The 22,180-nt window shown below is 36.3% G+C and overlaps 1 protein-coding gene and 1 long non-coding RNA gene across 4 annotated transcripts; both read left to right on the top strand.

The window, feature by feature from the left end:
- Window positions 1-9,215: 9,215 nt before the first annotated feature.
- Window positions 9,216-10,279, top strand: LOC103443026 (heavy metal-associated isoprenylated plant protein 16-like). The gene is made up of 3 exons (XM_008381808.4): window positions 9,216-9,425; window positions 9,539-9,617; window positions 9,740-10,279. Exons 1-3 carry the CDS (start codon window positions 9,420-9,422, stop codon window positions 10,021-10,023), a joined length of 369 nt encoding a protein of 122 aa, XP_008380030.1. The 5' UTR covers window positions 9,216-9,419; the 3' UTR covers window positions 10,024-10,279.
- Window positions 10,280-19,422: 9,143 nt separating this feature from the next.
- On the top strand, window positions 19,423-21,672 carry LOC139188187 (uncharacterized). 3 transcript variants are annotated; one of them, XR_011571455.1, is made up of 6 exons: window positions 19,423-19,593; window positions 19,707-19,821; window positions 19,989-20,130; window positions 20,642-20,726; window positions 21,010-21,127; window positions 21,545-21,672. It is a non-coding gene; the product is annotated as an uncharacterized lncRNA (long non-coding RNA). The 3 variants fall into 3 exon arrangements; XR_011571454.1 differs by having other exon boundaries at window positions 21,342-21,672; XR_011571453.1 differs by lacking the exon at window positions 19,707-19,821 and having other exon boundaries at window positions 19,431-19,593; window positions 21,342-21,672.
- The last annotated feature ends 508 nt before the right edge of the window (window positions 21,673-22,180 follow it).

Here is a 22,180-nt window from a genome sequence, read left to right as displayed (position 1 = left end):
TATAGGCTTTTGTCCCATAATGGGTTTTGTTGTAGCGAGATTTTGTGAGTTTTACCACCCCTGCATTCTTCCGTTTATTTTGAGACTAGCATTCGCTACTTGTGCCAACTAGACGAGACGACTTCAACAAATGCTTCTACATTTGCCTGAAGATCTAATGCGCCATCTACTTGAGTATTTGCACACTCAAGGGGGAGTGTTGTGACATATGCTCTAATACATATTGTGATTGTATAAATTCTAAGTAGAGATAGACTAGGAATCCTTTAGGATTTAGAAGATCTTTCCTAATAGACTTTGTATTACTTGGAAAGCAAGTTTCTCCCCTCCTTATTACTATAAATAAAGGCACAAGGACTGGGGAATTAATACATAATACCTCAAACCTATTCTCCACTCTTTCTCTCCATGCCGCACCCCTCAGTTAAATATATGCCACAACAGTAGTTTCCTTGTCTGTTACTTTTTTAAGGTCATTTTCACGGCATCAAACCTTAATAACTTTACACATCCAATTTCATCCAATCTTTTATATATCTAATAATATTCAAACCAGTTAATTACAAAGCACCAAAAAAAATTTGAGATTGTGTGACTTCGAAAATTAGGATCCTCTTCTTATTGAACTCATGAACCTTTTTTTTATATGAAATTTTCCGACGACGGTGAAAATTTTGAAATAGGTCCCTCTCTCTTTTTCATACACGAAAAGAAAAAAAAAACAAAAAATTCAGAAGATGAGAAAGGGAGTGAATGATTGATAGAGAGATGAAGAAAGGAAGATGATGTGGAGGAAGACGGAAGGTTTCACTTGAGAAATTATTTTTAATTTAATCATTTCGCAAAATTATTGTGTTTTGGTGGAACAATGATTATTTAAGTTGATAGCTCAATCTACCATAAAATTAATTTGTGGGCTCATTTGAAAAGTACCTTAGAAGAGCAGTTATGTAGTTTCATTTAGGCACATAGTCAGTGGAAAATGACAAATTGAGTGAGGTAAACCACGAGTCAGTAGACAACATACAATGAGTTCAAATTTGGGCTAATTAAGGTGGTGGCTTTATCTTTCACTAGCCCTTTACCACGCGATAACATGTGTGGCAATTAACTCTTTTATATTTTATTCTTTTTTATAATGACTTTTTAACTTTTTGAAAAATAAGTCAGTAACTACTTCTCTATGTGGTGTGGTTTATTATGAATTATTTTCATTTCAAAATTTTTAATGTCCCTTCTTGATTAAGTTGTCTTATTCAAATGTTGCAAGGAGGGGCATTAGAAATATTCGTATGTTTCACTACTTGGGTGTGTTCTCTTTATATATAGAGATGAACATCAAAAATAATTGGGTAAATTACATAGTAGCCCCTCAGGTTTGAGGTCTATTACAACCACATACAACATCTTTAAAACATTTCACTTTCATACCTCACGTACTATTTTATTTCAAAATAATATCTCCGTTACATTTTCCATCCATTGATCCGTTAAGCGCTGACGTGGCTGCCACATTTGTGCCACGTGGCTGCCAAATGTGTGCCATGTGGCAAAAAAAACAATTTTTTTTAAACTTGAATCCTCTAAATAAATATATTTAAAAAACAAAAAACAAAAAACAAAAGCTAAAACACACATCCCCGCAACCCCCACTTCATCTTCCCTCCCTCCCTCCCTCCCCCACCCAACCTGTAACCCAGAAGAAGAAGAAAAAAAACCCATCTTCATCTTCCCCGACCCCCCTTCCTTGCAACCCACCCCTTTCTTCCCCTCCCGTCTTCCCCAAACCCACCGCACCCACCCGCGCACTCACCCTCGTACCCACCATCTTCCCTCCTCTACACTCTCCACTCCATAAATCCACACCCATTGGGGAAGAATGGATATGGGTTGTAGGGAAAGGGAGATGAGTTTTTTTTTTTTTTTTCTAGGTTGCAGGTAATGGGTGAGAAGGAGGAGGTAGAGGATGGGTGCACGATGGGTTTGGGGAAGACGGGAGGGAGAAGAAATGGGTGGGTTGCAGGGAAGGGGGGTCGAGAAAGATGAAAATGGTTTTTTTTTTATAGGTTGCAGGTTGGCCTCGAGTGGGAGGGGAGATGGGAAGATGGGTGCGCGAAGGAGGTGGAGGATGGGTGCAGAGGAGGATGTGGAGGATGGGTGGGAGTAGTTTTGGATTTGGGTTGCATGGAGGGACGGCGGATAGGGAAGATGATGAAAGGGATGGGGTTTCGGCAGGCGGCTAGGGGAGGGAAGGGGTGGGTGATGGGGTTTGGGTTTTCTAAGTTTTTTTTTTATATTTTTTGTTGAAGATTTAGGTTTTTTTTTAAATAAAATAAAATAAAATTTGCCATGTGGCATATATTTGGCAGTCACGTCAGTGTTTAACGAATCAATGGATGGAAAATGTAACAAATGTATTATTTTGAAATAAAATAGTACGTAAGATATGAAAGTGAAATGTTTTAAAGATGTTTTATGTGTCACGCCTGGATCCCGACATACGTCCAGGATCGACACGTGACGTTACCAAATACCCGTATCACTCACATACCTCGCCTCCGGGAAATGGACATTGCACAACTCAAGATTCGAATTTTGTGATATTTTTTCTTATACTTTATGGCTGCATCTAACCTCCTCATTAGATTGCCTACGTACCCTCAAAAGGGATCAAGCCATTCGTAGTTCACCAATCGTCAACTCTAGTCTTTCCGTAAAATACTTCTAACAGAAAATCATAATGCACCATATTACACATCAACGTTACGTCAAACAACAATTATCATCTTTCATACACGCATGTAACCCATTCTCACACAGATACTTTCCAATTCATCCATCATATAAATCACTTTGTTTCACATAATACCACAAATCATAGTATGCAACATATCAAAGAACCAACGAAGCACAATGTTATTCTCAAGTCACATTTTTCAATTACTCTAATCATAATAATCTCAATCATACCCACCGCCATTCCACAATCACATCAATTAATTAATCATGAATCAAAGATACATGATCTTAGCATTTAATTGTTTAATCAATGAATGCAGTAACATATCATTTCACAAATTTAACCAAGGAACTCTAACAACTCCGAAAGAGTCACCCAGATATCCAACGATTCGTCTGAAACAAATCACAACAGCTCATAATCATAATCTCATACAACACCATGAAAAGTAAGGCTAGAGCAACACAGTTCGACCGAAGCCTACATCTCTGAAGCTGAAAACAAATCCAAGGGACCAAGACACCAAAGGGATTCCAGACCACTCAATGAAATCTCGGAGTACCATGCATATAGAACCGAACCATTCGATGAAATACAAGCTAGATACGATTTTGAACCATCACTCAACGGAATCCAAACAAGCATACAATTCCCCCATCAAATGTACCAAGTACAACTAATCCTCCTCACTTCTAAAATGCATATGGTCCCCCAACGCGGATTAATCAAGCAGGGTCAAGATAACCAAGTAGGTAGCGATTCCCCATTGCGGATTAATCAAGCAGAGTCATACCTACAGAACGGTTAGGCAGTGATCACCCAATGCGGATTAACCAAGCATGATCACCCCTAAGTATAAATGGCCATAAGGATTGCCCAACGCGGATTAACCAAGTGCGATCCATAAATAGTATGGTCCCCCAATGCGAATAAACCAAGCAGGACCAGCCATGCACCACGTTTACATGGTGCAGTCTCATCATCACACCTTATACATAATTATACGCATACATGCTATCGATTCCGCATATCAACCATCATCTAGTCATATGGAGCACAACACAAGGAATTCCCTCAATTACTAATTCTACTAAAAATCTAATAAAGTACCTAACTCATCTCCTGATTTTCATCTCAGTCTCATGCTAGGTAATAATGCCAAGTTCCAATAAGTATTCAGTTGGCAATCATATCCAAATAATTATCAAACAATATTTAGATTCCATAATTGTCATAACATTCTTCATAATTATCATTCACATTATTAAAAGTTAATTAAACACCCATATATCACAAACATCATCAATACACAAGCCAAATCATATTTAATTAGCATAGGTCTATGGCTAAATATATAAAATTCACATTTCAATAGAAATCATATTTATAAGACCAATTCATATTCACAAATGATACTAATATAAGAAATTACGATAATAATCATATTTCATATATTCAAGTCGCTATCTAACCAATGTAGGCCCACTAGACTTCACTTAGAGCAAGTCCACCCCTAAAGACTTTGCGCCAGCACCTAGCCCATTTATCCACTCAAGTGAACAGTGATATACTCTAATAAATAGTAATAGACCAATGCATCTCCACCCCTAAAACTAAATAGCCTAGTCAATTTTATTAAAATATTATTAATTTTTATTATAAAATAATAATTTGGTTTTTTATCTTCTTCTTCTTCTGGAAATGAATTTCCTCTTCCTCTCTCTCTCTGTCACGCGCGTGCAAATGTACACACCAAAATCCTCTCTTCCTTCCAAGCTTTTACTAACCTTGTTCTCTTCTGGCCTTTCATTTTCCAGACGTTTTGCTCAAAACCCAATTCAATATTTGACCGCCATGTTTTAATCTCTCGAACCCGGAAATCCCACCATGTATAACCCTTCAGTCGCAATCCAGGAACCTAGTCCGGTCTACGACCTCGTTTCGTAATTGGGTCGGTTCGACTTCAGCTCAGAGCCTCATAGCAACTCCGGTTCTTATGGGCACTTCTCGTTTTGTCCAATTTCTTGTATTTCGACGCCTTTGAGGGTGCTTCAGTTGCCAGGAAGAAGCCCAAGGTCGGCGTTTCAGCTTCACTGAGCTTAAGCAGTCGCGGCGGTTTGGGAATTTGGAGGAGTGTGACGGAGTTTAATTGGGCTATACGGTTCCACTGTGAGAGAGAAAGGGGTTGATGGGGTTCTAGGGATCGGGTTCAGGCGTTGGATGGGGTTCCGGATGAGAGAGACGGTATCCATGACGTCAACATGGCGTCAAATAAGCCATTTCCTTCCTCTGTCGATTTTAGGCCGGCATGTGGACTGGCTTGGGCTGGGTGCCAGTCTATTCCATGGGCTGAAGTGAATTGGCTGAGTCCCAGCTTATTTTTTCCACTGGGTGCCGGGCTATTCCACCTCCGGTGGAACTGCTCTTAGTCCCCCATAGTACTAATTTTAGTAATTAGGACGTTTCGATACATGTTGATCAAAAGTCAACTTTCGGTCAAAGGTAGGGTCCACAATTCTACACAATTCAATCTGGAAGATCCATAAATTGGATTTCAGATCTGTAACTTTATAAATTCCACATTTTGCTCAAATAACAACATATTAAAATCTCAACACGATCTGACGGTCGGATCTTCGCCAATTTCAAAATTCAAGTGGCGGTCGACATTTAATTTTACAAACATAGAAATCCAATTATGGAAGATCCGTCCGTCGGATTCTCAATCCGTAAGTTTCTATGATCCAAAAATATTATGTTCTATCACGCAGTAAGGTTTGGTGACGATCCAACGATCAGATCGTCGAATCATATTTTTGACCTAACCACGTATCGTAATGAAATTAGGTTCAAACAATCAAACCATATCATAAGGATATCAATTATGAAATCAGGGCATCTAATTAAACTTAAAAGGACATCATCGGCCCACTGGCCAGGTCGTCGCCTCACACACCGCCGCGGGTGGCAGTCGGCCGCCCAGACTTGCAGGAAAATTCAATTATTTTTAAAAATTACCAAAAATTACAGAAATGAAGATCTCAAATAGTAGAGTAAACTTTATACATGTGGCCATCCAATTTGGCCGGGAAACACTTCAATTTCACTCAAACCCGCCGAAACCCTAGAAAAGGGTGTGCTTTGATTCGGCTTCTAATCGAACTCCGACACCTCCAACACTGCCTAGGCTTGTTCCTGGGGTTGAGGGAAGTCTTTTGGTGGTGGTCATGGACAGTGAAACTTGTCAGAGCCACCGGAAAAAGGGATAAAGCCGCCGGAACACCCGTGGGTTTGTGGCTTTGAACTGGAAAAATGGGAAAGAAATTGGGAAATCTAACACTACCAGGATGTATGGCTCATCAAAGGCTTTCCATGGACACTAAGATCACCCAAAACGGAGTTCGTATGAAGGAGATATGGCCGGTCAAAAATGATGATTCGCGGGTCAAAAATAACCCAATTCGGGTCCCTCCTTTCCCATCCTTCTCCCTCCTTTCCTCTTTTCTCATTGGCAGCCTCCTTTCTCTCTCACCTTCCCGTTGGCCAGCCTCCCTCATTTCTCTCCCTAAATTCCTTTTCCCTTCTTTTTTTTTTCTTTCTTCCTTCCTTTTTTCAGCCATCGCCCCCGGGCTTTTTCTGTAATCTTTTTTTTTCCTTAATTAATTAAGGGCAACTTTTTAATTGTAACTTTTTCACCTTGATATCTTTTGAATACATAATCTCAACACTCTACAATTAATACAAATCCCAAAAATAATATAATAACTCATTAATACACATACATAGTTTGCAATAGTGAAAATCAGGGACGAGATTTTACAGTATGGGATTGTAATAAACCTCAAACCTGAAGGGCTACTATGTAATTTACCCAAAATACTTGCACTAGTTGACAATTGATGACAGATAATAGGAACAATTCATACACTTCATTTTATCTTTCACATACTCTTATTAATTTTTGTCTTTTGGTAATCTTTAATTCATTCAAATTGACAGCCGAAAATTGAGAAATATATACGAAAAGTAAAACGAAATATGTAAGAACATCACCCACAAATAATTAGTGCTGTCTGGAAAATTCTTTTATTGTAGAGTCAATAATTCACTTTACTTTTCAAGTTCTCTCTCTAGAAATTAGAAGGTGAGTGTGAATGTACAAGTCGTGTTAGTCCACGACCATGAATCATATTGGCCTGCATCATTATCATTAACCATTACATCACTTTCCCATTCCAAATTTAGTTGAGCAGCCTCTCAACTTGACCTTATTATTCATTACTCATTAACCAAAATTAATCCCGAAATCGCGTTGAAACTAGTTTTGAGTCCTTTTATTAGACAGGTTTGAACATGATCCATATTTTCTCATTCTAATTTTAGGGACAATTCAAAATTATTACATTAATTTAGGAGAAAAAAATTTCAAACCCGAGACTCGAAACCCAACACTTTAGAAAGATATTGAGCAATGATCATTCTGTACGTTCACCATAAAAAGTTGTGTCATAACTTCTCCTTCTTCTAAATAATAAGGTTAAATGGAATCAAATCTCATGTTAGTTTCATTTCATCTGTGTAAACAAATTGTATTTAGAAATGTCATTAAGAAATATCATACAAGGAATTGCACTTGTATAAATTTAAATTCTAAGAGAAATATAATAATTAAATTGAAACCAATGAGTATGCAGCGGTATTGAATTGACTCTGATATAATTTTCAATTTGTGGTTGCAGTTTCTTAGTCCATCACAAACCATTGGTTGGTTTATTTCCCATATCTATTACATAAATCAGTGAGCGAGACTTTCGAACTTCTATCTATATAGATAATATCCTTGCGAACTAACAAGACCGAGTCTTCCCCCACTGGCCACTGTACCTACCTAGAACCACAAATGTTACATGTGTATATATATGTATCTTTTCATTGCGTAACGTCATTGAGAAAATTGATATGAAACTTTACGCAAATTCTGTCTTTATCTCAATCATCACAAGTTTTTCTCACAACAACTAGGCGCCAACACTCATTTCAATGTCATATATAGCTAACATTTGCGTCTATTGGGCGGGGGATTTTGAGTGTAATGATCCTCACCCTTTTGAGAGAGGATAGGTTCCTCGCACACGATCATTGTCGAAAAGCTAATTTCGCCTAATTTTTCTCCATTTTAAAATAATAATAATAATAATAATAATTGGACATATTATATAGGACTAACCATGTGATGGAATCATGTTTCACAAGCACTTTTGATGACAATTATATATGGGCAAAGATGTACCCATGAACTTTCCCAATTCATGGGCATGAGTAAACCACGTTGAGTTACTTACGTGATAAGTAACGGCTGGCTAGTTTTCTATAGATGTGATGAGTTCTTAGAACGAAAGGCTTGATGCAGATTTTTCAACAGAAAATGAAGTGACAACTGTGTTTAGAAATTCATAAATGGTATTGTATACATATATACATCACATGAATAATTAGTCATATATTGACAAGTCAAGTCCTTCATTTGGGTGACTGACTTCATCAAAAGTCCATAAGACACCTGGATTACCATTTAAATTTAAAGGGACCACATCAATTATATAAAATGGTCACACACGCACCAAACATTAAGAAAACCTTTATTTAAAATTTTCAGTCACTTTCTTTCTCCCACTTTTTGTTTCTCTCTACCACAATAATTTCCTCCAAAGCACATGGTATGCATGTGTGAAAGCTACTAATATAAATACTTAAAGGTGAATAGGAAAATAAAATGATTATATAACTATGTATTTTGCAACATGATAGTGTGAGTCGCTACTAAATCTTATTTGATATAGTTATTATTTTCAACATAATAACCTTAATTAATTACGAAAATTTAAAATAGATATGTCTGTGTGTGAGTTTTATCTCAAATGACAATAACATTATTAGAAGTAAACTACAAAACTTTAACTTGTAAATTATTTGTGTTTGTTTTCATTGTTAAGATTATGTTGGTCAAAACAATAGCTCGTGTATTAATGTAAATAATTGGCAATAACGTCGTAAAGGCGCACTATCTAAGTATGCATGCTCCAAACCTTTTGCATTCATACTAAAGGAAAATAAAACTATATAATACTCTTCAAAATAAAGAAAAACAAATGCAAACAAAATAATATCTCGCATTTAGGATAGAGACGATTTCTATGTCATGACGTGATCGATAAGTTTTCGACCAAAACAAAAGGACCTGATTGTCTGCCCTTCCCTTCTTATACCTTTCTCATCCTTTTCTATTTATGTGATCACGGTTAAATCACGTCAACATTTTATATTAATTTTTTATATAAATAATAAGACAAAAAGCAATAAGAATATAAAATATTGACGTGACTTAACCGTGACCACAGAAATAGAAGGGGATGGAAAGGACAGACAATCCATGTCCAAAAAAAAAACATGACCAAGAGGCACTAGTTCTCATTTTTCATCAGAAAAGCACTTGGCTCACCGAAGACTCCCAAGAGGCCTATAAATATCAAAAACCCTTCTCACACTCTTCACCAAATTTTCAAACACAACATATTAATACACACCCCTCTCCTTCTCCACCAACAATCTCTCAAAGCCGGTTGAAGACCGTCAAAGACCTTCGGTTCGTCTTTGTCGTCGTTAATCAAGAACCAGGGTCATGAAGGTATGTCTGAGATTTGAGGTCCATGCAAGAACATGCATTGGAAACAGAAAAGGCAAATTATTTGATTCAAAATTTGGGTTTTATGCTAATTGAGCGCTATTTTTGGTTTCCAGCAAAAGGTGGTGATCAAGTTGTCTGTGCATGATGAAAGGGCCAGGGCCAAAGCTATGAAGACTGCAGTTGGGGTCGATGGTAATTTACTTCTTAACTGTGTTCTACAATAAATTTAATCAAATTCCAGAAATTAACTCTAATCCCAATTAAGCAGCTCTAGGTCTAAGTTATAACTAATAAAAGATTAATAATTAATGCAGGTGTAAACTCAGCAAGTTATCAGCAAGACAAGAACCAAATGGAGGTAATGGGGGAAGGGATTGATGTGGTTCTGCTCACAACTTCGCTTAGAAAAAACTTGAAGTATGCTGAGGTGGTGAGTGTGAGCCCTGTGGAGGAAAAGAAGAAAGAGGAAAAGAAAGAGGAAAAGAAGGAGGAGAAGAAGAGCGAGCCTGCACAGCTACAGTATGCCATGGGTTGCCCTCAATATGTGGTGACTTATCCTTTGTATGAAGAACCCCCCAATATGTGCACCATTCTGTGATTAATAACTAATTATAAGTTCCAGCCTCCACACACTCGGTTCCACGTTATCCATAGTAGTATTATGAGAGAAAAACATAACCAGTAATAATTTCTTACCCTTTAGTTTCATTTTCCACACCATCATTTAGAGTACTGCATAACATATATGTTTAGTTTTCTGTCAAGGTCAATGGTGAAAATGAAAATTGTATAGTTTCTTTTCTGCTATGAGTATTTAATTATATAAGGAAATTGGTATTTTCTTTTGTCTTCAATTATTCTGTAGAACTAGCTATACTGTTCTTCAATTTGTGTTTTCCTCTTAATCTTTGCTTTTGTGCTGTGTGCCTGTTGTTTGAATGTTCTTTACTGTACATGCTCCATGGTTTAATGTTTCACGAATTGTGGGCGGGTACTCGCTAGTCCATCTCTAATGCACAAACTTAAATTTTAAGATTTCGCCAATGCACCACACATTCAAAAGTTAAAAACTCGTTTTAACTTCATCCCAAACTCAAACCCATATATTAATTGGCTTCAACTTAAAACCCCAAATGATCAGCCCGAAGAGAAAAAGGAAAAGGAAAGTTGCAGTCACAACCATCTAAATTAAACTCCAAACATTTGATTTATGTGCATTGGAGAGAAATAATAAGCATTGGAGATTGCCATAGCTTGCAAGTGTAGTTGAGTAATATAGGGGTAAGTTTAAAATTACGAAATAGAGACACGAGTAAGGCATTGTCATTGTGTGTTGAATAAGTTGAATATTAGAGTGCGAGACGAACAAGACTACAAAGTAATAAAAATATTATTAAACAAACTTGTCGAAACGGCTACAAAACTTCAAAATGTTACATCATGACTAACATATTCACAACCGAATAACAAGCACGCTATTTATAATAAACTAACCCTAACCCTAATGCTAACGGGCTAAACCCAAGAAACCAAACATTAAAGTAAATCTAAACACTAATAGTTTCTAACACCCCCATCAAACTCATAATGGTATACGACATGGGTTTGCAAATAAGCAGATGTGGACTGGCAAGCATGCAAACTTGACTTGACTTGACTTAACTTGATTGGCGAAATTGACTTGACTTGACTTGATTGGCAAACTTGACCTGACTTGACCGGTGGCAAACTGGACTTGACTGGATTGGCTCTTTCTGGCAAGTTGATTTTGGCTAGCAAACTGATTCTGATTCAAATTGGCTAGTGTTGAGAGTATAGAAAGAACCCGTCACTAAACGGACAAGATTTTCATATCTCAATTGTAGCAACGAACGAACAAACACAAACACTATCATTCAAGTGGTCACAATTCCAAGCACTCGTGAAAGACAAAACAATCTCAAACAAGCCAACAACAATTCCCGTGGGCCTAAAACAAACTTAACCTTAATTTTTTTCTTCGGCCGTGTGGGCCTAAAACAAACATCCAAAAATAATTTCTTTTTCATTTTCTTATTCTTTCTCTTCCTTTGCTTTTATTTTTTATTTTTTTCTTTCTGGACTGACAAACTGGAGGTGTATGGTGCACTGGTGCGGCGGCGGTGCGAACAAACAACAACAAGAGGGTGGTTCTAAGGCAGCGGGTACAGCAGTGGTATGGTGGATCGGTCAGATCGGCGGGTCGGGTTAGGATTGCAGGCAACAGTCTGGTGCGGGTCGAAGGCAGTGCGTAGGTGGTGGTCTGGTACATCAATGGGCGAATTTTGGTGACAGGACGTGATCGAACAGGCAACAGTAGCGCGGGCTGGGATCTGGGTTGCAGGTTCTTTCAGTGCTGGTGTTTCAGGTATGCGGGATGGATGCAAGCAGTTTGACGATGGCGTTTTCAGATGGTGGTGCTAGACTGGACGGAACTGGGTTCGTCAGGACGTTCAAGACAGGCACGAGATGGTGGTGGATTCATCTGATCACCGTGCTGGTGATCAGATCATTACGGAGGGAACATGAACAAACACAGCGGTGGGCGACAGCAGGGGCAGCTGCTTGTGGCTCGGCACGACTCCGGCTTCAGACTTTAACAAATTATTTTCTTTTCTTTTCTTTTTTTTTTTTAACGACAATCAAATCAGAAAACAAAAAAACGATTCACGGAACGAAACTGGACAAAAACAAACAGGGAAGATATAGGCAAACCAATACGAACAAATAGAAGCAGACTAGATCCCAAGAATCAAACCTACTTTGATACGAGTATTAAAGTGCCGAATGAACAAGACTACAAAGTAATAAGAATATTATTAAATAAACTCATCGAAATGGCTACAAAATTTCAAAAGGTTACATCGTGACTAACATATTCACAACCAAATAACAATCACGTTATTTATAATAAACTAACCCTAACACTAATACTAACACGCTAAGTTCAAAAAACCAAACATTAAACTAAACCTTAACACTAATAGTTTCCAACAGGATATGTACCTTTCAACATAACTGGTTATAGTCAAATTAAGATGGCGACAGCCTATCCACCATACGAAGACCCCTTCTGTATTGCACTATTGGTGTATGTATAGAGACAATTTCATAGTTTCTTTTCTTCTATGAGTATATGGAAAGCTGACATTTTCAGTCTGCAATTACATACTCCACACTGCTAACCCAATTCTTTAATTTGTATGATTTGCTCTTTAACTATGTGTTGTGATGTGCCTTATGTTTTAAGTGTTGTTACTGTACATGTTTCATAGTTTAATGTGTTGAGTTAAGGCGGAAATTTCGATGCCACAAGGTGCACATTTTCGCGGCTAAAATCACTTAATAAGAGTCACATTCATGCATACACTTGGTAACATGATATTACTATTCATGAATTATTTAGGTCTTCTGGCTCATGTACATTTCACCATAATTGGTTAAATTACAAATCAAGATGTCAATAAAGAGTAATGCTGCTCTTACCATAATTATATACTACATTTTAATACCACCTTAGGTGGTGTATGAGTTGGACATCCCACATCACCTTAATTGAATTTTTAAATTTAGTATATTTTTAATTAAACACCTAACTCGAAATAAAATTGATTGCATTTTTTATGTATGTTTTCTTCTCCCACTCTCTCTTCATATCTCCAGCAGCCCCAATCTCATCCCTCATTCCCCTTTAACTATCCCCTCTCCTATCTTCACTAGCACTCCATCCAAACTCCAATGGCATAGAAAACTGGGAGAAAACAAAATATAGAGAGCCTGGAACCATGACTTTTAATCTCTTGTAATTTTTTGTCGTCTTGCCGACAATTTTGTTTTCAATTTTTCTGTGGTTTAAAATTAGAGAATCAAATGCCCCGCACGTGAAAAGAAATCCTAGAGTTTGAATAATTTCAACAACAAAAGACGATGACAAGATGGAGGTAGGAAGTACATCGCTGACACGTAAAATTTAGAACTTGTTTGGTATTCTATTTGAGTTCAAAGTTTTTAACTCACAAACTGTTTCTCAATTCACAACTCAAAAATTTGTTTAGTAAGCCTATTTTTCAAAACTTGAACTAAAAAATAACTCAAAAACTAGCCTAAAATCTGAGAACAACAAAAATTTGTTTTTACTATTTTTTTTTCTTCTTCGTGACATCCGCAGGACCTTGGTGTCGAGGCCTGCGACACTAAACATCAACTGAGAGTAATTGGCGGTGATGAGATATATGTTTCCGACAACTGAGAGAGATGTTCTGGCGACTGTGACATGGATCTTTCCAACAATTGAGATATTTTCTTCCCACCATCCTCTCACTCTAATCACCCGCAAGCCCAACCTCACCTCTCCGCCATTACCAAAGCTTTATTTCAAACTCAATTTGCTAAATTTCAATGGCAACATTTGAAATTAGCAACCCACTACCATATATGTGAACAAAACTCATCCGAAGACAACATTACTTCATAGTATGAAGTGTGAAATTGAGAGTTCCAAATCAAGTCATCAAGATATTGGGTCTTGGTGAGCATTTTCTGGGTCGCTTCTCAAATCCCAACTCGACCTTACTATCCTCCCTCAGCCATGGCCACCTAATGGTTTTGTTCAGACAAGTTTTTGGGTTATATAGCCTAAACCCTTGAAGATTTAAAATAGTTTCTAGGTTAGATACCAAACAAGTTTTTGGGTTGTAAAAAAAAGTGTTCTTGAGAGAAGTTCATCCAAGTTGTTTTTAAGAATTATAATTTTTTTTTTAGTAGGATATCAAACAAGCCCTTAGGGTTTGATTGATTTTTTTTTTTTTTTTTGAACAAATGATTTTATGTACACAAGAGGGAGGGGGTAAACTTAGCCTCACAATGGGCTAAAATTTAGGGTTTGATTGATTGATTTTTTTTTTTTTTTGAACAAATGATATTATGTACACAAGAGGAATGGGGGTAGGCTTAACCTCACAATGAGCTAGCAATAATGTGGTTCAAATCAATGTATTAAAAGCATGAGGCATGGGTGAGGCATGGGCGAGGCGTCCGAGGGATAGCCCAGCCTAGGCGTGAGGCAAAGCTTCACAAGACCTAAATTTTTTAATATATATACTGAGCGTACACATATATTATATTGAAAAAAAAGAAGATTATTAATCAATAATCATCATGAGCACACACATATATTATAAGTACGTATACACACACATATAAATACATATATTATATTATATATATATATATATATATATATATATATATAATAGAGGATGAAAAGCACAATGAGCACACATATAACAATGCACATAGACGGCACACACATCCATTATATAAAAAATAAAAATCAGAAAACAAGGCAGAGAGATGATATTGCAAGGAAGATGTATGAGATAGTTAAAACCTTACCCAAAATTTGGGTTTGGGAGTAAAAAATAAAAAAATAAAAAAATCCCCTGAGGCACGCCTAGGCGACTCCGGCGGCGTCTTCCGCCCACTACCTGAAAAAGAGACGGCAACCCTCAAGCCCAGCCTCACAAGGCGCCTAGGCGCGCCCTAAGGCGAGCCTTTTAAAACATTGGTTCAAATTCACCTTTAACGAAAATCGAATCTAAAACCTCTGACTTACAAATGAAGAGGAATATCACTATACCGTAGTACTAAGTGACGAAATTATGATATATTTAAGTGGTAAGAATAACATTACTAAGCAATAAATGACAACTTGAACAGCAATTACCCTTGGCTTACTCTTGATAAAAACAAGAACAAGAGGGACACAGCAAGAAAAACAGAAAATCGAGAGAAGATTTTAGTGGATCAACAAAAAAAGCACACTTCCATGTAGCTGTGTACTTACTGTAGGAGATGATTGACTTTAAACTTCACATCATGATGACGGTTGATCGGACGGTAAGTCTAACAGCTAGACATGCACGGCTCCCTGAATACCAACTAAGAAAAATCAGCAGTCTTATTGACAATTTGCTTAGATGGCATGCAGGGAGCCAGGCACGTCATGCTTCTTGACTGGCGGATAGGTTGATCCTTAATCCTCGTGCATCATGCATCTCATCATAATACTGGCCTGCAAAATAATCAGATGCTCAATAAACTAAAATATCGAACCCATTTATCCAAGGACCAAATGTAAAAGCCTCATGCTTATAATTAGAAATTATGAAAATAATAATTTTGCAAGAAGAGAAGACATCCAGCTGAGAAATTTATCAGAAATCATTTTTTACCTAGTTCTGATTGTATAGGAGATAGCTAATAACCCTAAAAAAAGGCAAAAATTACATGAAATGAGCTAACAATGTATATGAATTTAATTACATTACTTTTCAACAAGTAAAGAAGATTTTGATACTATATACATAGACAACCTTAATTTTGAAAGTGTTAAGCGTAGGAAATGAGCCAACAATGAATAGGAATCAAACTATACTTTCGAAAGTGTAACAACAACAGGAGATGATCGACAACGTATAAGAAGCTAAACTACATTACTTACCCAATAGTTAGAGTATTGAATCTGAATCTTAAGCAAAACTACGACAAAGAAATTGGAAGAAGTTATTAGCAAATACATAGCAATTGTATTCAACTCTAGCTTTGATCTCTCTTGCTCGAACTTGTTTGACTGCATGAGAAGTGTGCAGAGAAGTAGTATTTATAAGGAAAGATGGAAGTGATAGAAGTAGGCAAAGACAACAGAAAATCCAACTGCAGATATGAGAGATTAGATAGCACTGCTCCTTCTCAAACAGCAGACGGCAGAAACAGTTTTATTCTTCAACATTATTTCTCACTCACTATTTTTCTGCAGCAAAATTTACACTTGTCTTGTTAGATATCAGTAGAAGATATAATATGTGTTTCTTTACAATGTTATTAGCAGCTGAATAATGCCAAACGGCGGCCTTGAGCTTTGCTCTGCAGGAATGTGGAAAGTTTGGATGTTTCTGGCGTTGGATGTGGTGACCTATTATTCCCATCACCCATAAAGTTTTTAAAAAAATTCGTGGTATGTGGGCAACTTTTGATAGGAGAGAGCCAACTGCCTTGTTTGACCGGTAATAGACGGTGCCAGAGTCACTGCATGAGACAAATCACAGCCTTGCTTTAGGTGGTTTAACGTACTGTCTTACGGCCGTTTGTGGGAAATTTGTTACCAGTACTTACAAGGTAGGAGGTAGGAGGTGCGGCACATGTTACAGTTAGGGCTTATAATTAATAGAAAGAGAGATTCCAAAAGTATATATCGGAAGACAAAATTTTATACGTTCTTTATTTTTTGCATTATGACTTAATCTAAGTATGTGAATAACTTGTAACAAATATATTGATAATTCGATGAACGTCTATTGTACACCATAATAATTAGAAGCTTATATTGTGTACTTGTAACAAATATATTGATAATTCGATGTACATTTTATATATATCTGATGTGCATAAATGAACCTTTTCTCTTCTTTTTTTTTTTTCTAAATTCAAGCAATAGTTGAGGGAAAAGGGAACATGACATCGTGCGCAGGTGAGAAGACATTTTACACTTAAGTTACAAGTCATTTTATCTTATTTTTAATTTAACAATTAATCAGTAAACCTGATTTATCAAAAGAAAGTTATCAAGCATTCATTTGTAGTAAAATGTAAAGGAGAAATTGAACTTTGAAGGATGGCATGATAACTTTTTTGAAATGCTCATAACAATTTCTTAAACAAAAATATTATTTTTACCATTTATTTGTACAATTTCTCTAATAGAGATAGGATCCACTGCATTGGCAGGCCCTAGCTCTATTATAAAAATGAAGTGTTGCATTACTCTTTCGTAAAAATAAATGTCAGTACTAGTATTTGGGCCATGTATCATAGGTGTTGATCGGTTAGCAGTTGGATTTTGTGGATCTGATTATAGTTGGGTTAGCCCAGAATGAGCCAGACCCAAATCTGACAAGCTTAGGTTGAATCTGAAACAAGCTCAGCCCATTATAAACTTGGGTAGGGTAAGTTCACTGTAGCCCCCAGATAGGAAACTAGGAAAGTTTGGTTATGCCAAGACACTCTAGTGGCACCACCACTCCATAGTGATATCTAGTCCTATTACTAACTTATTGTCCTTTTAAAGATCACTAGAGTTGTCATTAGTTTTATAGTATAATGGTATTCTTCTCCATATGTAGATGTTATGGATGCAAATTTTTGCCAATAATAGATTGACAAAAATCATACTTGCAAAACAATAACACCATTAGGCTAATGGATGAAGACTCAAGAAAAAAGGGAGGGTGCGAAGCCTAAATCAGAAATAGTTTGAGAGAAATTGAACTTGAGAGAGTTTTGAGTAGTATGTGACAATTATTGATCTCCTTTTTTACTTTGCTATTTACAAGAGAGACTCCATGTAAGCAGCCAGCTAGTGATATTGCAAGCCATGCTAGGCAGACCTGTGTTCTGCGAGTATGGTGTAGACATGACTGCTGGCCCGCCAAGACAGCCTCTAGCGGACAACACCCAAGGGAGACTCTAAAGAGTTGACCCTTGCCTCCTTGGGATAGTATTGGAATGAACATCATGATATGTACTGGAATCCAAAGGTCCAAGAATGAACACCAAGCAAATGCTTAGCCCACTACGGTTTCGTGTGTAGTCTGCTCACGACGTAAGTGTAAATCTGTCATATTAAGCTCATAATTTATGTGTTCTTATTTGATATGGTTAACTTATGTCTCTACATGTATGAGGTCTCAAATTTAACTCTCATAAATAAAAAGTTTGATACCAAATTATAGTTGGTATATTGTGTCACCCCTACCTAACGACAAGGACAACATTCAATGCAGCAAGTCCAAATGTCTTGCATCAATTTTGTCATAGCCCCCCACCCAAGGTTCAATCCATCAGTCAATGCACCAGATCCGAACGTTTGTGTGATCAACCATGTTTTCCTTATAATACTCTACAATCTTCAATTTTTTTTTCAACTCAAATGTTACCTATTCATTCAAGTCAATAATAAAGGAGGCAGATTGTCTGCCCTCCTGTTATGGTGCATTTTCCATATTCTTCTATTTGTGCGATCACAGTTAAGTCACGTCAATATTTTATATTTCTATGGTTTTTTATTTTATTATCTCTATAAAAAATCAATATAAAATGTTAACGTGGTTTAACCATGACCGCACAAATATGAGAGGATGGGAAGGGCACCATAATAGAAGGGCAAACAATCTGCCTCCAATAATAAAAGGTCAAAATTAAATTTAAATATGGCAGACATTTGGGAAATTTGGAAAATTAACTAAATTTTGGAGTTTAAATAGAATTTTAACCAATAATTAAAATATTTCTTAATTCTAACCAAAACTTGACATAAAAATACTACAATACCCTTTCTTAACTAAACTAATTACAAAACTATATATTTTCCATTGTGTAGTATTTCCCTTCTGATTTTTCACACTTCTCAATTACTTTGACCGCAAGACATGAAAATACTACCAGCCAAACTTTCACTAATCACTGAACCTGTTTCTCCGGTGACAATCTTGACGTCATTTAGATTTTTCCCATACTCTTAAAAGCAATTATTTCATCAAATGGTGCTTTGTAAATAGTTTCACTTGAATGCACTTGTGCTCAAATTTCTTCCAACAGAGAATACAGATAAGACCCAAAGTAATGCCGAACCGATTGAAATGATTAATCTCGTCCACCTGAAAAGGTAAAGGTTCAAAAGTAATACAATGTAAGAGATTGCAAACCAGAGACCATTAGAAAACTAATCACATGAAATTATACATATACTAAAACCCAGTTTTCCGGCACTATTCATTAGCAGTGAAAGAGCGGAAATGCCCTCGAGTTTCTTCTTTGGATTGCTACTGTTTCATTTTTAATACGTAAAAAGTCGCTTTCACCCTTCCCAGTCACACGTCTTTCATTGTTTCTTTCTCTGCTTGGACCGCATGTTTTCTACTTTACCTTTCCTCTTTGTTTTTGACCTTCCCTGATCTTCATTGTTCCTTCTTTTGCTGCCAAATCTTTGCTTTTTCTTCGCAGAATAGTCTTTAGAAGAGCATATTTTGTGTTTGGCTTCCTCTACTGACAAGTCTGAGAATTCGCATGAGCTGGAACGCTACTGTCGATTTGGGTATGCTATCCCTGCCTCCATTTTTTCTCAGTTGTCTTTGTTTCTTATTTAGATCAGTGGTGTTTGTGTTTTTCTTTTTAGTGTTTAATTTTGTGTAGTTTTATCTAATGTAGATTCCAAAAAGACAAACGTGCAAAAATTTGATCACATCCTATAAAATTGCCAAAAAAAAAAAGGTCATTTCCAAATCATGCAAAACCAGCCTTCTTTCCTGCACAAAAAAACTGGGTAAACACAATCTATCCTTATTTTATTCATGATATAAGGTAATTAAAGCTAAAATATCTTTTTTATGAACACCAATCAGCTTCTTTGCCCATTAGGTCCATTGTTCTTCATTTCACATGTCTTTATAGAGATTTAATACTCCACAATTTGGGATTTCTGTGTTGTAGATTTTGCAACAACGGTTGCATGGGAAGCAGGGAAGCTGTTGGTGATGGAGAGGGTGAAGGTTGCTCCACCTAAAGCCATGGAAATGAGGGTAAAGGTCAAATATACCTCAGTTTATCACACTAAACTCTACTCCTGCCGAAGGTCAGCAATAATATCTACTACATACATATAATATACATAATATACATAATATATATATATATATACACGATTTTATATGATTAAGCTTTGAGAATTGCATATTTGTAAACTATGAGTAGAGTTTTCCAGGCACATTTACTTTGAGTGAATACATTGTTGTTCATTCTGGCCATCTTTCCAAAATCAAGCGCCTTGCTCAGTTGGACAAAGTTTGCATCCTTAGTTGTGCCATACCAACAAGTTTGGTGTCGTACTCAATGCTTTAGAGCCTTGAATTATACATCCTCAACTGATACTACATATTGAATCGTTTGCATTATAGTGAATATTTTGTTTTTTAATATCAGGTTTGGGTTCCCCTCTCAATGTAGAAAAACGAAAAATTATCCTCAGTTGTTGTTTATTGGCCTCACTGAAAGTTTGGACAAACTTTGTTGATCCCAAATTCTTTGTTCTAATAAATTGCATTTATTTTCTTTTCCGTATTTATACCGATAAATACATGATCTAGGCTACTAAAGGTGGAAGAATTTCTGAGGTACCACAGAGTATTGGGGTGGAGTTGGTGGACTTGAAGCCCAAGAGGTTTGACAAAGGTATTTATTTTTTATTTTTGACGTTTGGATTTGGTTTAACAGGTAGTTTAGTGGAAAACATATAAACATATTTTTGCTTAAACATTCTTTCCTTGGCCATAACTAAGAAATTGGAGTAAATGAATTTGTGAATTCGAGTGACAATGACAAACCAGTGCACGAGATGAAAAATGATTCACTATTCTTATTATTCTTATTATGTGTTGGACATGAATCAACATAGATAGGTAAGTTGTAACTTTAACTTATATTTTTAATTTCTTCTGCTTCTCATCTACCCAAGTCTACAATGTACATACAACTAAGGAAAAGACCGAGACATCAACCAGTGCAGAAGCTCTTGATAAGACTAATTGCAGATAGCACTACAAATGAGCACTACAATTTTAAGCTTGATGTTGGTATGTGATTTCCACTCCATCTCATCTTTTTTTTTTTAATGTTAGTTTAATTTTCAAACCTTTTGTACGCATCAAGTAATTCTCCCTATAATTGAATAATGGCATTTTTTTTGTTTCTCTTTTTCACTCCTCCATCAATTCATTGGTTAAATAGATTGAAAAAATTTAGTTTTTTTATATTGAATTCTTACTGATTCCAATTCTTAATATATAGCAAGAGAAAAATTCTGGACAAAGCAAAAAATAACATGGTGACCAAGAAAAAGATGGTCATTCCCAAACAAGCAAGACCAAAAGATTGACCAGGAAAAATCATAAACACTAAGCAGATGTGCGGTGCCAAGATTCTGATATGGACATGAATATTTTTCGTATTGGAACGATTTTGATACTATGAACTTCTGTACATGAATATAGCTTTCATAGCATCTCTATCTTTATAACAGTGAGGAATTGTACACTGCCAATCTCTATCTTAGGTATATAAATCTAACTTCAATAAATTATGTTTTATGTATGTACATATTATCAAAATATTTTAAACACCCGCAGCAACGTGCATGCACTTTTGCTAGTATACACTACTGTAGGGTTCAAGATTCAAGACCAAAGACAGCAGCTTTGCCGAAACCATGGTGGATTCCTGACACTGTACACCAACTACTGTACATATCTCAGCATAGAAACCTCACATAGATTTCAACTTAAAAGGGTTTTTGCTCCTCTGTTTTTAGATTCAAATTTTGCTTCAGATGTTCAGTTCCTGATTAATTTTTAGGCTTTTTAGTTTACTAGTTTCCGTTCAGTTTTCGTCTTCTTTGATTACATTTGAATATATATATATATATATATATATATATATATATATATATATATATATATATATGTATGTATGGGGGATATATAGAAGAAGAGTGTAAGAAATGGAGGGGTTTGAGAGTAGGGTAGTATTCAAGAGGCTACGTTCCTCAAGATCTCAACCAATTGTTGTTTTTTTTTTTACGGTTAAGAGTAATGAATAATTTCAGTCAATAAGGGTATATATTCTTATGT

This window comes from Malus domestica, chromosome 09 (genome assembly GCF_042453785.1).
Source record: "Malus domestica chromosome 09, GDT2T_hap1".
NCBI classification, from domain to species: Eukaryota; Viridiplantae; Streptophyta; class Magnoliopsida; order Rosales; family Rosaceae; genus Malus; species Malus domestica.
Note: the sequence above shows the minus strand (reverse complement) of the source record. Positions and strands in the feature narration are given on the sequence as shown.